This window comes from Kogia breviceps, chromosome X, assembly GCF_026419965.1.
Source record: "Kogia breviceps isolate mKogBre1 chromosome X, mKogBre1 haplotype 1, whole genome shotgun sequence".
Classification (NCBI taxonomy): domain Eukaryota; kingdom Metazoa; phylum Chordata; class Mammalia; order Artiodactyla; family Physeteridae; genus Kogia; species Kogia breviceps.
The window spans coordinates 93,070,622-93,087,548 of record NC_081330.1 but is presented as its reverse complement, the minus strand read 5'-3'; the positions used below and the strand labels follow the sequence as shown (position 1 = coordinate 93,087,548).

The 16,927-nt window shown below is 38.4% G+C and overlaps 1 protein-coding gene across 2 annotated transcripts in view; it reads left to right on the top strand.

The window, feature by feature from the left end:
* Positions 1–10,344, top strand: part of ZNF81 (zinc finger protein 81) — a 75,724-nt gene extending 65,380 nt beyond the window's left edge. For both annotated transcript variants that reach the window (XM_059051204.2, XM_067024135.1), the window contains one exon: positions 7,207–10,344. In XM_059051204.2, the coding sequence (XP_058907187.1) occupies positions 7,207–8,915 (1,709 nt within the window). In that variant the 3' untranslated portion in view covers positions 8,916–10,344. The remainder of the gene's footprint in view (positions 1–7,206) is intronic.
* The last annotated feature ends 6,583 nt before the right edge of the window (positions 10,345–16,927 follow it).

Genomic DNA, 16,927 nt, shown 5'->3' with positions numbered 1-16,927 from the left:
GGACCCAGCTCCACTCAACGACTAGCAAGATACAGTGCTGGACACCCTATGCCAAACAACTAGCAAGACAGGAACACAACCCCACCCATTAGCAGAGAGGTTGCCTAAAATCATAATAAGGTCACAGATACCCCAAAACACACCACCAGACAGGGTCCTGCCCACCAGAAAGACAATATCCAGCCTCATGCACCAGAACACAAGCATCAGTCCCATCCACCAGGAAGCCTACACAACCCACTGAAGCAACCTTAGCCACTGGGGGCAGACACCAAAAGCAATGGGAACTACGAACCTGCAGCCTATGAAAAGGAGACCCCAAACACAGTAAGTTAAGCAAAATGAAAAGAAAAAGAAACACAGCAGATGAAGGAGCAAGGTAAAAACCCACCAGACCAAACAAATGAACAGGAAATAGGCATTCTACCTGAAAAAGAATTCAGAGTAATGATAGATAGTAAAGATGATCCAAAATCTTGGAAATAGAATGGAGAAAATACAAGAAATGTTTAACAAGGACCTAGAAGAACTAAAGAGCAAACAGACAATGATGAACAACACAATAAATGAAATTAAAATTTCTCTAGAAGGAATCAATAGCAGAATAACTGAGGCAGAAGAACTGATAAGTGACCTGGAAGATAAAATAGTGGAAATAACTACCGCAGAGCAGAATAAAGAATGAAAAGAATTGAGGACAGTCTCAGAGACCTCTGGGACAACATTAAACACACCAACATTTGAATTATAGGCGTCCCAGAAGAAGAACAGAAAAAGAAAGGGACTGAGAAAATATTTGAAGAGATTATAGTTGAAAACGTCCCTAATACACAAAAGGAAATAATCAATTCCAGGAAGCACAGAGAGTCCCATACAGGATAAATCCAAGGAGAAATACACCAAGACACATATTAATCAAACTACCAAAAATTAAATACAAAGAAAAATATTAAAAGCAGCAAGGGTAAAAGAACAAATAACATACAAAGGAATCCCCATAAGGTGAACAGCTGATCTTTCAGCAGAAACTCCGCAAGCCAGAAGGGAGTGTCAGAACATATTTAAAGTGATGAAAGGGAAAAAGCTACAACCAAGATTACTCTACCCACCAAGGATCTCATTCAGATTTGATGGAGAAATTAAAACCTTTAGAGACAAGCAAATGCTAAGAGAATTCAGCACCACCAAGCCAGCTTTACAACAAATGCTAAAGGAACTTCTCTAGGCAGACACAAGAGAAGGAAAAGACCTACAATAACAAACCCCAAACAATTAAGAAAATGGTAATAGGAACATACATATCAATAACTACCTTAAATGTAAATAGATTAAATGTTCCAACCAAAAGACATAGACTGGCTGAATGGATACAAAAACAAGACCCGTATGTATGCTGTGTACAAGAGACCCACTTCAGACCTAGGGACACGTACAGACTGAAAGTGAGGGGATGGAAAAAGGTATTCCATGCAAATGGAAATCAAAAGAAAGCTGGAGCAGCAATTCTCATATCAGACAAAATAAACTTTAAAGGCTAATAAGAGAGAAAGAAGGACACTACATAATGATCAAGGGATCAATCCAAGAAGAAGATACAACAATTGTAAATATTTATGCACCCATCATAGGAGCACCTCAGTACAGAAGGCAAATTTTAACAGCCATAAAAGGAGAAATTGACAGTAACACAATCATAGTAGGGGACTTTAACACCCCACTTTCACCAATGGACAGATCATCCAAAATGAAAATAAATAAGGAAACACAAGCTTTAAATGATACATTAAACAGGATGGACTTAATTGCTATTTATAGGACATTCCATCCAAAAACAACAGAATACACTTTCTTCTCAATTGCTCATGGAACATTCTCCAGGATATATCATGTCTTGAGTCACAAACCAAGCCTTGGTAAATTTAAGAAAATTGATATCGTAACAAGTATCATTTCTGACCACAACACTATGAGACTAGTTATCAATTACAGGGAAAAATATCTGTAAAAACTACAAACACATGGAGGCTAAACAATACACTACTAAATAACCAAGAGATCACTGAAGAAATCAAAGAGGAAACAAAAAAAATGCCTAGAAACAAATGACAATGAAAACATGACAACCTAGAACCTATGGAATGGTTTCTAAGCAAAGGCAGTTCTAAGAGGGATGTTTATAGCAATGTAATCCTACCTCAAGAAACAATAAACAAACTAACTTTACACCTAAAGCAATTAAAGGAAGAAAAACAAACAAAAAAAACACGCAAAGTTAACAGAAGGAAAGAAATCATAAAGATCAGATCACAAATAAATGAAAAAGAAATGAAGGAAACAATAACAGTGATCAATAAAAGTAAAAGCTGGTTCTTTGAGAAGATAAAATTGATAAACCGTTATCCACACTCATCAAGAAAAAAGGAGAAGACTCAAATCAATAGTCTTGAAAATGGAGAGGTAACAACTGACACTGCAGAAATACAAAGGATCATGAGAGATTACTACAAGCAACTATATGCCAATAAAATGGACAACCTGGAAGAAATGGACAAATTCTTAGAAAAGCACAACCTTCGGAGACTGAACCAGGAAGAAATAGAAAATGTAAGCAGACCAATCACAAACACTGAATTTGAAACTGTGATTAAAAATCTTCCAACAAACAAAAGCCCAGGACCAGATGGCTTCACAGGCGAATTCTATTAAACATGTAGAGAAGAGCTAACACCTAGCCTTCTCAAACTCTTCCAAAATATAGCAGAGGGAGGAACACTCCCAAACTCATTCTACGTGTCCAACATCACCCTGATAACAAAACCAAAGATGTCACAAAGAAAGAAAACTACAGGCCAACATCACTGATGAACATACATGCAAATAACAAAATACTAACAAACAGAATCCAACAGCACATTAAAAGGATCATACACCATGATCAAGTGGGGTTTATCCCAGGAATGCAAGGATTCTTGAATATACGCAAATCAATCAATATGATAAAACATATGAACAAATTGAAGGAGAAAAACCATATGATCATCTCAACAGATGCAGAGAAAGCTTTTGACAAAATTCAACACCAATTTATGATAAAATCTCTCCAGAAAGTAGACATAGAGGGAACTTACCTCAACATAATAAAAGCCATATATGACAAACCCACAGCCAACATTGTTCTCAGTGGTGAAAACTGAAACCATTTCCTCTAAGATCAGGAACAAGACAAGGTTGCCCACTCTCACCACTGTTATTCAACATAGTTTTGGAAGTTTTAGCCACAGCAATCAGAGAAGAAAAAGAAATAAAAGGAATCCAAATTGGAAAAGAAGAAGTAAAGCTGTCACTGTTTGCAGATGACATGATAATATACATAGAGCATCCTAAAGACTCTACCAGAAAACTGCTAGAGCTAATCAATGAATTTGGTAAAGTAGCAGGATACAAAATTAAGGCACAGAAATCTCTGGCATTCCTATACACTAATGATGAAAACTCTGAAAGAGAAATTAAGGAAACACTCCCATTTACCATTGCAACAAAAAGAATAAAATACTTAGGAATAAACCTACCTAAGGAGACAATAGACCTGTATGCAGAAAACTATGATACTGATGAAAGAAATTAAAGATGATACAAACAGATGGAGAGATATACCATGTTCTCAGATTGGAAGAATCAACATTGTGAAAATGACTCTACTACCCAAAGCAATCAATGCAATCCCTATCCAACTACCAATGGCATTTTTCACAGAACTAGAACAAAAAATTTCACAAAAAATTTTAGTGTATGGAAACAGAAGAGACCCCAAATAGCCAAAGCAGTCTTGAGAAAGAAAAACGGAGCTGGAGAAATCAGGCTCCCTGACTTCAGACTATACTAAAAAGCTACAGTAATCAAGACAGTATGGTACTGGTACAAAAACAGAAATATAGATCAATGGAACAGGATAGAAAGCCCAGAAATAAACCCACGCACATATATGGTCACCTTATCTTTGATAAAGGAGGCAAGACTATACAATGGAGAAAAGACAGCCTCTTCAATAAGTGGTACTGGGAAAACTGGATAGCTACATGGAAAAGAATGAAATTAGAACACTCCCTAACACCATACACAAAAATAAACTCAGAATGGATTAAAGACCTAAATGTAAGGCCAGACACTATAAAACTCTTAGAGGAAAACATAGGCAGAACAGTATGACATAAATCACAGCAAGATCTTTTTTGACCCACCTCCTAGAGAAATGGAAATAAAAACAAAAATAAACAAATGGGACCTAATGAAACTTAAAAGCTTTTGCACAGCAAAGGAAACCATAAACAAGATGAAAAGACAGCCCTCAGAATGGGAGAAAATATTTGCAAATGAAGCAACTGACAAAGGATTAATCTCCAAAATTTACAAGCAGCTCATGCAGCTCAATAACAAAAAAACAAACAACCTAATCCAAAAATGGGCAGAAGAGCTAAATAGACATTTCTCCAAAGGGGATATACAGATTGCCAACAAACATATGAAAGAATGCTCAACATCATTAATCATTAGAGAAATGCAAATCAAAACTACAATGAGATATCATCTCACAGTGGTCAGAATGGCCATCATCAAAAAATCTAGAAACAATAAATACTGGAGAGGGTGTGGAGAAAATGGAACCCTCTTGCACTGTTGGTAGGAATGTAAATTGATACAGCCACTATGGAGAAAAGTATGGAGGCTCCTTAAAAATCTAAAAATAGATCTACCATATGACCCAGCAATCCCACTTGGGCATATACCCTGAGAAAACCATAATTCAAAAAGAGTCATTGTTCATGTTCATTGCAGCTGTATTTACAATAGTCAGGACATGGAAGCAACCTGAGTGTCCATTGACAGGTGAATGGTTAAAGAAGATGTGGCAGATATATACAATGGAATATTACTCAGCCATAAAAGAAACGAAATTGAGTTATTTGTAGTGAGGTGGATGCACCTAGAGTGTGTCATACAGAGTGGAGCAAGTCAGAAAGAGGAAAACAAATACCGTATGCTAACACATATATATGGAATTAAAAAATGGTTCTGACAAACCTAGGAACAGGACAGGAATAAAGACACAGACGTAGAGAATGGACTTGAGAGAATAGTCTTGAGGACATGGTTAGGAGGAAGGGTAAGCTGGGATGAAGTGAGAGAGTGGCATAGACTTATATATGCTACCAAATGTAAAATAGATAGCTAGTGGGAAGTAGCCGCATAGCACAGGGAGATCAGCTTGGTGCTTTGTGACCACCTAGAGGGGTGGGATAGGGAGGGTGGGAGGGAGACGCAAGAGGGAGGAGATATGAGGATATATGTATATGTATAGCTGACTCACTTTGTTATAAAGCAGAAACAAACACAACCTTGTAAAGCAATTATACTCCAATAAAGATGTTAAATTTTTTTAAAAGACTAAGAGGATGAGATTTTTTTATGGGACATGTGTTCAGAGTACAGTATCAGAATGACCAACAGGGGAAAACTGGATTTGATTATTCAGAGCATTCTCAGTATCTAAAAACTCTTGCTGGTGAGATAGTGTTTAATTCTTCATTTTACAATTATTATTGAGATTGGCATATGTCTCATGAACTGTACTGGTAATGAAACAGTCTGTGATTCCCACTCTGGGCAAGAATAGTATATTAATTGTGTTAAAGGTAATTCACAGTAGTATAGAGAGCATTAGATACAGTGACTTAAATACAGAATTTTATCTCTCTCTTATATAAAGTCTCTATGATCACAGGCCATTGGAAAACCTAGTTGCTCCTGCTTATTCATGAATCCAGGTTCCTTCCATTACTCAACTCCACTGCCTCTTGGATTCTTTGTGGCATCTGCATATTTGAATCCATGTTGCTGTCAAGTCCAGGTTTCAGTAAGCAAGAGGGTAGAAGAAGGTATAGAGAAAACATACCTACCGTTTCAATGCTCTGGTTTGAAGGTAGCACCCGTTATTTTCTCTCACATTCTGTTTAGAACATTGTCACATGGCCACACCAATTTTCAAAGGAGGTTGAGAAATGTTATATGACTGGGCAGCCATATGCCTGGCTACTACTCTGTTATTGCAAAAGAATGATGAAACAGATTCTAGTGGGCAGCTTTCAGTCTACCACAGTTGGTTTGTCATCTCTCTGATTTTGTACTTCTTGTTAAATATATATAATTTTTGTTCCAAGAAAACAATAACACCTGGATGGAGAGTTGGAGTATAGACATCCATTTATTGTTTGTATAGGTTAAGGTGGCTGTGATCACAATATTTTTTCATATAGGCATGAATAAATTAATTTTTTCAGTTTTATTGAGATATAATTGACATAAAGCATTGTATAAATTTAAAGTGTACAGCATAATGACTGGACATATATATATTGTGAAATGATTGCCACAGTAAGTTTAGTTAACATCCATGTCATATAGATACAAAAAAGAGAAAGAAAATATTTTTCCTCGTGATGAGAACTTTTAGGATCTACTCTCTTAGTAAATTTAAGATTAAGATTAATTTAAGATTAATTAAAATTAAGGTGTTTTTTATCATCTTAATTTGATATTGTTGCTAATAAGCAAGAATCAGTGAGATAAGTGAGGATTTAGAATTGAAAGCTAATGAGGACTTAGACTCTGAGTCACCCCTTCAAGCCAAGCTAATGAGGACTTAGACCCTGAGTCACCCCTTGAAGCCTAGGCTCTCCGCAGAAATTTCCCCTTAAAACCCTTGTCTGTTTAATCTTCACTTCACCCTACTTGATATTCCCTACCAAAATAGAGCTAGATTGCTTAGCTGAACTCCAATCTCCAATACTGAATATATATATAATATATATTATATATAATATATATATTATAATATATATATTATATATATAATCATTCTGAACTTCACTTTCCTTATCTACAATGGTGGATAATAATAGAAAATACCTCATAGGGCTTTTGAAAGGATTAAATTAGTTCATATGTATATATTTCTTAGAATAATGCCTGGAACATCATGTCATATAAGAGATTGGCACATAATAAGTGCTATATATGTATTTTCTGTCATTGTCATCATCATCAAATTTACTGGTTTCCCTGTGTTCAATTTGGATTAATTTATGTGTACCTTTTAATCTTCTGCTGTCTATTCTTTGTGTCAATTTTACTTTTTCATTCTCTTTTTAGATGGAAAGTTTGGGATTAAGATCTCACAAAAAAGAATTTCTGGAAAAGTTTCATTTCATAGTGAAATGGAGGGTGAAGATACAAGAGATGATTCATTGTATTCCATTTTAGAAGAACTGTGGCACGGTGCTGAACAGATAAAAGGCTATCAGGAAAAACAGAATAAACCTCTGAGTCATGCTGCTTTCATCAATAAGAAAATATTGAATACAGAATGGGATTATGAATATAAAGACAGTGGAAATTTTGTTCATCCAGGCCCAAATCGTATTCCTTCACAGAAAAGATCCCATAAACATGACTCATTTGGAAAGAGTTTAAAGTATAATTTAGATGTACCTATTCATAATAAAAACAATGCAACAAAGAACTTTGATAAAATTATTGGACATGGTCAAGTTTTCACCCAGAGCTCTTCTTATACTAACCATGAAAAGACACACACAGGATTGAAATTCTGTGACAGCAATCAGTGTGGAAAAGTCTTCAGCCTCAAACAAGCACTCAGTCACAATCTGAAATTTCCTGTTGGGGAGAAAGCAAATATGCGTACTGAACTTGGGAAGATCTTCACCCAGAGGTCACAACTCTTTGCACCTCAGAGAATCCATACTATGGAAAAGCCTCATGAACTTAGCAAATGTGTGAATGTTTTTACACAGAAGCCACTACTCAGTATATATTTGAGAGTTCATAGAGATGAAAAACTATATATATGTTCTGAGTGTGGGAAGGCGTTCATCCAAAATTCAGAATTAATTATGCATGAGAAAATTCATACTAGAGAAAAACCCTATAAATGTAGTGAATGTGGAAAATCATTTTTCCAAGTGTCATCTCTACTTAGGCATCAGACAACCCATACTGGAGAAAAACTTTATGAATGCAGTGAATGTGGGAAAGGCTTCTCCCTGAACTCAGCCCTCAATGTACATCAGAAAATTCATACTGGAGAGAGACACCACAAGTGCAGTGAGTGTGGGAAAGCCTTTACCCAAAAATCAACGCTCAGAATGCATCAGAGAATTCATACAGGAGAGAGATCCTACATATGTACTGAATGTGGGCAGGCCTTCATCCAAAAGGCACACTTGATTGCACATCAAAGAATTCATACTGGAGAGAAGCCTTATGAATGCAGTGACTGTGGGAAATCTTTCCCTTCTAAGTCACAACTCCAGATGCATAAGCGAATTCACACAGGAGAGAAACCCTATATATGCACTGACTGTGGGAAGGCCTTTACCAACAGGTCAAATCTCAATACTCACCAGAAATCTCATACTGGAGAGAAGTCTTATATATGTGCAGAGTGTGGCAAAGCCTTCACAGACAGGTCAAATTTCAATAAACACCAGACAATTCATACTGGAGAGAAACCCTATGTCTGTGCTGATTGTGGGAGGGCCTTCATCCAGAAGTCAGAGTTAATTACACATCAGAGAATCCATACTACAGAGAAGCCTTATAAATGTTCTGACTGTGAGAAATCCTTCTCCAAGAAACCACATCTCAAAGTACATCAGCGAATTCACACAGGAGAGAAACCATACATATGTGCAGAATGTGGGAAAGCCTTCACTGACAGGTCAAATTTCAATAAACACCAGACAATTCATACTGGAGAGAAACCCTATAAATGTAGTGACTGTGGAAAGGGCTTCACTCAGAAATCAGTTCTGAGTATGCATCGCAATATTCATACATGAAAGTAACCCTGTTTCTTGAAAATGAGAAAACTTTATCCCAGAAATCAGGTCTAAGTGTGTATTATAAAATTCAACCAAGACTGATCATATGTGAATACATTGTATAATAAAAAGAATTCATCAGGCTCTTTCACCTGAGATGAGAAAAATTATTCGGAAGAGACCCTCTAAGAATGCACTGAATGAAGAGGAACTCCCATATTTTCACAGCCTCACAAAATATAATAGAATTCACACTGGGGAAAATGCTGTCAGTTTGAGGCATTAGGAAAAGCCTTCCTGTATGAAGTACTGTATAAGGCAAGTTATTACCAAATTCTTTATAGATGGAGTATGCAAAATTATATAAATGACTAATGTTTACTGTGTTATATTAAGCAATTTAAAGTGGCAACAGAACAAAAGGTAGGACAACAAAATGATATATTTAATGTGTAGACTTGCTCTCAGTTCTGTAGAGTATTTGTAGCAGAACACATTGCACAATGGGAAGAATCATTGAATTGAATTTTTTTTTGGATTTAATGTCATTGTGTCTATCAAATATGTTTCCTATTGAATATTTTGCTTATGTGAACCCACAGTTTTAAAGTCATTGTGGTTTTATATATACACACAACTGCTGATATAATTTTACACGAACACATACATATAATCCTATCATTCATACTGGTTTCCATGACATTGTATTTTTATCTTCCTTCATTGTGGTACAATGCAAAATAGCCACAGATCTCTCCCATCCTTTTATGCACCCCCCTTTGTAACATTACTCTGTTGTTTATCTTATTAAGAGGTAGAGCTCTCTCTCTACTCCTTGACTCTGAGCTTGGCCATGTGACTTGTTTTGGCCAATGTACATTAACAAAGAGATTCAAGAAGATGCTGGGGAAATGTGTAAAGCCTGCCTCGAGTCTTACCCTCTCTTGCTGCTCTTTGGAATTCCAAGACCTTCGTGTGAAGAAACTCAGATTACTGAGGGATGAGAAGCCACATGGAACAGAGATGAACCAGACCAGCTGAAGCCCCTTAGACCAAATGCCAGACATGGAAGTGAGGCCTTCATCAACCTCCAGCCCCAGCCACGACAGCCCACACCAGAAGAGCCACACCAGTTATCCCAGCCAACCTGGAGAATTATGAGATAAATAAAATGATTATTGTTTTAAGCTACTAAGTTTGGGGGTAGTCTGTTGCACAGCAAATGCTAAGTAATACCTAAAAGTGTACGCCTACTGGGGGTATTGTATCAAAACATAAGACCTAACATTAGCTTTGGGCCTGGGCAGCAGGCAGAGACTGGAAAAACAATGAGGAAAACTGTTAAGAAAGGCTGGAAAAGATGGCAGTCTGTGTTGTTTAGTAAGGGAAAAAAATAGCAAAACAGTCACCATCCTCTGTGGAAAGATAGAGAATGTACAAAATGAACTTGTGGATCTGGCTAAAGAGATTTCCAACAGAATGTTGGAAGTATCAGTTTGCTTCTTTTAGCTGCATATGATAAGATACAGAAAGAAAAATACGAACTAAGCAAATAACTGTTCCATTTGCGAGCCGAATTCAGAAGAAATAACAGAAAAGCCAGGACTTGGCTGGGTTGGAAAATAACTGCTTCACATCTCCAGTCTCTCCAGCCACCAAAATATTCTCAAGGTGAAAAAATGGCCCAAGGGTAGAGATCAAATCGTAGATGTGGCTCTAAGACCCGTTGTTAAAATGTGTGAAATATTTAAGTTGGAGTTTGGGAGACTCTCTCAGCTCAATCAAACAGCCTCTAAAAACTTCACAACATTGTCCCAGTAGCCTGACACACTGCTCAAAGTAGGGAAGGTAAAAAGAATTGTTGATGTCGCATTTGGGACATGGAGTAAATACAAACCAGATTCATAGAAACTTGTAACATTTTTAATAGAGTTTTACTAGCAAAACTACCTCCAGGTTAGACTTAAAGGGACTGAAACAGTCCAAAATGAAAAGTGGCCTCTGGACTCCCTTCTCTAACTTCTGTGAACAGGAAGCAAGCTGAGAAAGTTACTCAGCTGCAAACATGGGCCATTTCTTATGGGAAAAGAAGGCTGTCTCAGAGAGAAGACCCAAGAACAATGTACTAAAATGGACTGGGAAGCCATTCCCAGGTAGAACTGTGACCTAAGCAAGAAACATTATTTGCCCCTGGGGCAGGGATACCTGACAATATTTGCTCTGTGGGATTTCAGAATTATTATGGAACAGTGACTGATATGTGCCTCTTGTTCCTCCCCTTTTTGAATGGGAGTATCTGTTGCAGTTATCCTGTCCCTATCTCACTATTGTATTTATACTTATGTGTGTGTGTGTGTGTGTGTGTGTGTGTGTGTGTGTGCGTGTGTGTGTGTTGGGTTGAGGGGATGGTCACATAACTTGTCATTTAACTCACAGGTCTCTGGATCAAGAAACTGAGAAACTGCACCCAAGGAGCATCAGCCATATCTGAACCTGATGCAGAAGACTTAAGGTCTTAGATTTGAGCCTGATGCTATAATTTGGGATAAACGTTTAGAGGTCTTGGAATGGAGGTGAACATATTTTGCATGGTATGATAATGTAAAAATTTATGACCAGAAGAGAGACTGTTAGATAGAAAATGCTACAAATTTCCATCCCTATATGTATGTCTGTTTTCAGTCATTATTTTGCTTTGTGTTTCAGTTGGGATAATTTCTATTAACCTATCTTCAATTTCACTGATTTTTAACCCCTACCCTGGCTCTGTTAGATCCACTGATGAACCCATTGAAGTCATTCTTCATCTCAGTTATGTTTTCTTTTTATTTCTAGTATTTCCATTCTCTCTGCTGAAATTCCCCATCTGTTCATACCTGTTGTTTACATTTTCCACTACCCTCTTTAACATATTAATTAATCATTGTTATTTTAAATTCCCTGTTTGACAGTTCCAACAACTGGATCAACTGAGTCTGGATCTGTTGATTGCTTTGTCTCTTGACAGTGGACTGTTTTCTCTTGCTGTTTTGCATGTAATTGTTGGCTGAATGTCCGATGTTGTATGTAGGAGAGTAGAACTGAGGTAAATATTTATTCCTGGGAGTAGATAATGGCTGCTTTCCCTATAGGTCATTAGCATAGGGGAATTGAGTCCATCTAGTCAGGATTTAGGCTGGGTTTAGGTTTTGTTGCTCTCTTTACCTGCAGTGTGTCAATGACTTCAAATTTCTCTAGTGTTACCTTGTGCTTAGAGTAGGCACTGGTTTTCCAGATAATTTTTCTCAATATTCCTGAACCACCCTTGCCTTTAGGTATTTCCTATGTGCCTGCATCTCAGAGAGGCTCCCTCTCTATGCTCTTGCTTCTCCCTTAGTAGACTTCTATTATTACCTGGGTCTTTGTGATCTGATGAGTGGGAGGACAGGAGTTGTCCTGGGCCAGCCTCAGTCTTAGGGCAGGCCCTATATCCCTAGGTCTTGGAGGGTGAGGCTTTTTCAGTGATCCTGCCCTCCCCATTAGTATAAAGCCTTAAATGGTCTGGGCCTAGGATGGTTTCCTGCCCTTCCCCTGTGAGTGGAAGGTTTTTTCCCTTTTCCTTTCCTCTAGCCACAGTGGATTTTCACCTATGTCCTGTGGGCAACAAGGTTTGCTACACTTCCCCCAGTGGCTTAAGGCTTTTTTTTTTTTTTTTTTGTAAGGGAATAGGGTCCCATTGGGGCTTTGTGCCATTTCTGTATCAGCAGCTGTCCCCCTGCAGGCCTACACCACTGAGAGAGGCTTTCTCCAGTCCCACCCTATCCCCAGTGTTTCTTGTGAGCAGCCAGTGGAGGTCTGTGGAGAAGAACCTGCAAGTGGGGGCTAACTACTCCTAGGTCTCCGGCTCTCAGAGGTCCTATATTCTCACACTATCCCACACTCAGCCTTTAGAAATTTATTTAAAATTCTTGCTGAATTCTTACTGCTGGTGTGGTAGACCCATCTTCCTTCCTGCTCTGCCATAGGTGACCAGTGATAACTTCCTGTCTCCTTTGAGGCATTTGTCTTATATATCAAGCTAGTTGGTTGCTCTATGATGAGTTCAAGAAAAGTTATGATTCTGTAGATTACCTGAATTTTTTCTAATTATAAGAAGGAGAGCTCTTTTCAGGTGTCTACATTCTAGCCAGAATCCAGAAGTCTGGATGGTCTCCTTTGGCCACTACCATCAGAATATATGCCACCTTTCATTATGACTTTGCCGCTTCATGCAAGAGGTAGAGTCCATTTCTCCAGTCCTTGAAACTGGATTTGGCCACTTCTTTGGCCAGTATGACATTAGCAAATATGACACAAGCACAGGCTTGAGAAGTACTTGCACACTGAGGTTTGCCCACTCTTGCTGCTCTTTGAAATCCTGAGCCCAAGTGTGAAAAAGCCTGGGTTATGCTATTAGAGACCTTATGGAGCAGTGATGGAGCAGAGATGAGCCATCCCAGTTGAGGTGCCCTAGACCAACCACATTTCATCTTCCAGATGTGTGAATGAAGCCATTCTAGCCATGGTCAAGCCCACTGTGGTTGGCAGCCTCTGAGATGACCTTGAATTATCCCCACCTCCTGGTATCTACACCCTTGTGTAATTCTGTTCCCTTGAGTTTGGGCTGGATTAGTGACTTGGTTCTAGTGAATAGAATGAGGCAGAGGTAATGGGATGTCACGTCCAAGATTAGGTTACAGAAAGATGGGGGCTTCCATTTTGGATGCTGTCACTCTCAGAGGGCTTACTCTAGGGAAAGCATGAGGCAGCCCTATGGAGAGACCCAAATGAGTGAGTTTGGGAGCATATTTTTTCCAGTCTAGCCTTCACATAAGACCATAGCCTCAGCTTACAGCTTGACTGCAACCTTTTGAGAGACCTTCAGCCAAAGGCACCCTTCTGAGCCTCACATGAATTCCTAACCCACAGAAACCGCAAGATAATAGATGTTGTTTTAAGCTGCTAAATTTTAGGGCAATTTGTTAGATAGTAATAGATTACAATAGTAATACACTGGCCTAGACTAGAAAAGCTCTGCCATCCACCCCACCCATCCCAGACAACTCACAGAATTGTGGATTAAAATGTTGATTGTTTTAAGCCACTAAGTTTTGGGTGGCTTATTACCAAGAAAAAGCTAACTAATACATTTATTATTTACTGAATTTCCTCCTCCACTATTTATCCCCAACAGATAACCAGTACTAATTAACTACTATGAACACTTTCATGTTTTAATCTGTGCCCATAATTGTATATAGACATACATATGTTATGTGCTTATAATCAGACAGAAGCTGTATAAGGATTGTTTTCTTCCTAGATTTTCAAATATGGGATCATGTCACACAACTATCTCTGCTTGCTTTATTACTCAACAATAACTCTTTTGAATGATTGCATGATCGTTCTTGGGGTGGATATGCATAATTTATTCAGCCATTTGCATATTAAGATTTATTTATACACCCCCTTTTCAACTTAGGAGCAATGCTGTTCAAAATATTGAGGCAATTTTCATAGTGGTTGGGTAGATAGGCTCAGGAACCAGTCAGCTAGGGTTTCAATCCTGGCTCTACCAGTTACTAGCTCTGTGACCTTGGACAGGTTAGTTAACCAACCTCTCTGTCCTGATTTCTTCAGCTGTAAAGGATGGATGTTCACAGTAGTACCTATCTCATAGCTTTGACATGAGATGTGTATAAACTTCCTAGGGCTGCTGTAATAAAGTACCACAAACTGAGTGGCTTAAAACAACAGAAATGTATTGTGAGGGCAGAAGTCTGAAATTAAGGCGTCAGCAGGGCCACACTCCCTCTGAAGGCACTAGAGAAGGGATTGTTTTGTGCCTCTCACCTAGTTTTTGGTAGTCTCAGTCATTCCTTGGCTTGTGGATACATCACTCCAGTCACACAGCCATTTTCTTCCCGTGCGACTTCACATCGTGTTCCTTCTGCGAGTCTCTCTGTGTCTAATTTTCCCTTTTTTTAATAAGAATACCAGTCATATTGGATTAGGCCAACCCTACTGGCCTCATTTTAACTTGATTACTTCTGTAAAGACTCTGTTTTCAAGTAAGGTCACATTCTGAGGTACTAGAGGTTAGGACTTCAACATATCTTTGGGGGGTACACAACTACTCATAATAAGAAGTTGATGCATTTATCTGTGTAAAACACTTAGAACTATGTGTGGGGAGAAGTTCTTGATGAATACTAGATACACCCCACTTCCTGAGCCTGCCAAGGCCCCCCCCTACCACTCTCTATGCTTGGGCAAGATTTGAGAGCTTGTCTGTGGTATCTTAGTCTCATCCAACTACCTAAAGAAAATGTTTAGAGTGACAGGGAAAGCAGGCCGAGGACCAAGGCTTGTGCTATCAGCATTTGAGGACCAGGCCAAGAAAGATTCATCTACAGAGGATAATGGGAAGGAGCAGCTGGAGAGGTGAAAACATACCAGGTGAGCAAGGGGTTCACAGAGAACAGAGTGTTTCCAAGAGTGTTTCAATGGAGGAACTGTCCAGACTAGAAGTCAATTCACATGAGGAAAGAAAACTGGTGCTTGGATTTTGTGACAAGGAGGTCATTATTAACTTTGGTGAGTGTTATTTTAGAAGTGAATTTAACTAAGGAAAACAATTGAGCAAATTTGAAGGAGTTTCTGAACTCAGGTAGTGTTACTTCACCACAAAACGTTTCCAGTAGAAAAAAAAATTAGGTTATTGGCCTGTATTGTTCTACTGTTGTCTGGGTTATGCTGAGAAATGTGTTTTCAAGAATCCTGTGTGACTCCAGGTTAGAGTCAGCCAAAAGTAGAAATTGCATGAGATTCGGGAGGTCAAAGTGAAGGAGTAACCGTTACTCCAAAAGTTTGAGATTAGATACAGGGAAGGACAGATGCAGAGATACCTGGAAGGTCTTAAGTTTTCCTCACTCTCTTCCACTCTGTATTCAGCCCTTTCTATCTCCCAGCCCTGCTTACCTACAGTGGCCCCAGGCCTGCCACCAGATGCCTGGCTGCAACCCACACAGGCAACAGCTCTTCATATATTTCTCCATCAGCTCCCCTTTCACAGTCTCACTTAAGCAGCTGGATGTGCCTGGCTTCTCAGATTTTCTTGCAAGCACTGATTTAGCCACCCATGCCAGTGTTTCAAAAGGGCTGGTTTAGTGACTTCTCTAATCTTCCAGCTTCCCCTTCCATACCTTTACTTCCCCAGCTACTCCCACAATTGTGCATGATCTAATTCATATAAAAATTCCTTATTCCATAATACTCATGATGAATCCACTTCCCTGATTGAACCCTGATTGTTAAAGTTACACTTTCTTTTCCTGAGAACTTGGTAAACATTGCTCTTCTAAAATTGAGTGGTACCATTGAGAAGTCTTAGATTAATCTGCTCTCTATTTTTCTTGTATGTTTTTGCCACGTGATTCTTTTTTTATGCTGGAAATTAAGGATCTTTAGAAGCATATGCCTTAGTCTTGATTTTTGTGAGCTAATTTTAACTGGGTTATAGTGAGCTGTTCTAATCATGATTCAAGCCTTTTATTTCAGGGAAGTTTTATTTTGTTTAACTTTTTTATCTGGTCCATCTCTTCGCTTCTTCAGGGACATCAAGTATGCCTATGTAATGTGTCTTTGTCGTCTTCTCCGTCCATTTCTTACCACTCTACATCCGTTTCATACCATTATTCTTTTTGGTTGTTTGTGATTGGCTCTAGCCTACTGTTCAGAGATAATTCTCCATGAATTCTTAATGTCTAGACATTAACAGCCAGTGTGCTCAGGTTTATTTACATTCCAGAACAGTAAAGATAGAGAATGTCTTCCTCCCTGGAGACATTCCCAGAGAAGATTTACTTACATTCTAGGACAATAAAGGTAATGTCTCTCTTCCTAAGTCGAGGATGGGCAATAAATCAATATAACAATATTGTGTTTGCCCCACATTTTAATTATGTCAATTTTCAATCATGTAGAAGTACTGAAAGAACAGTACAATG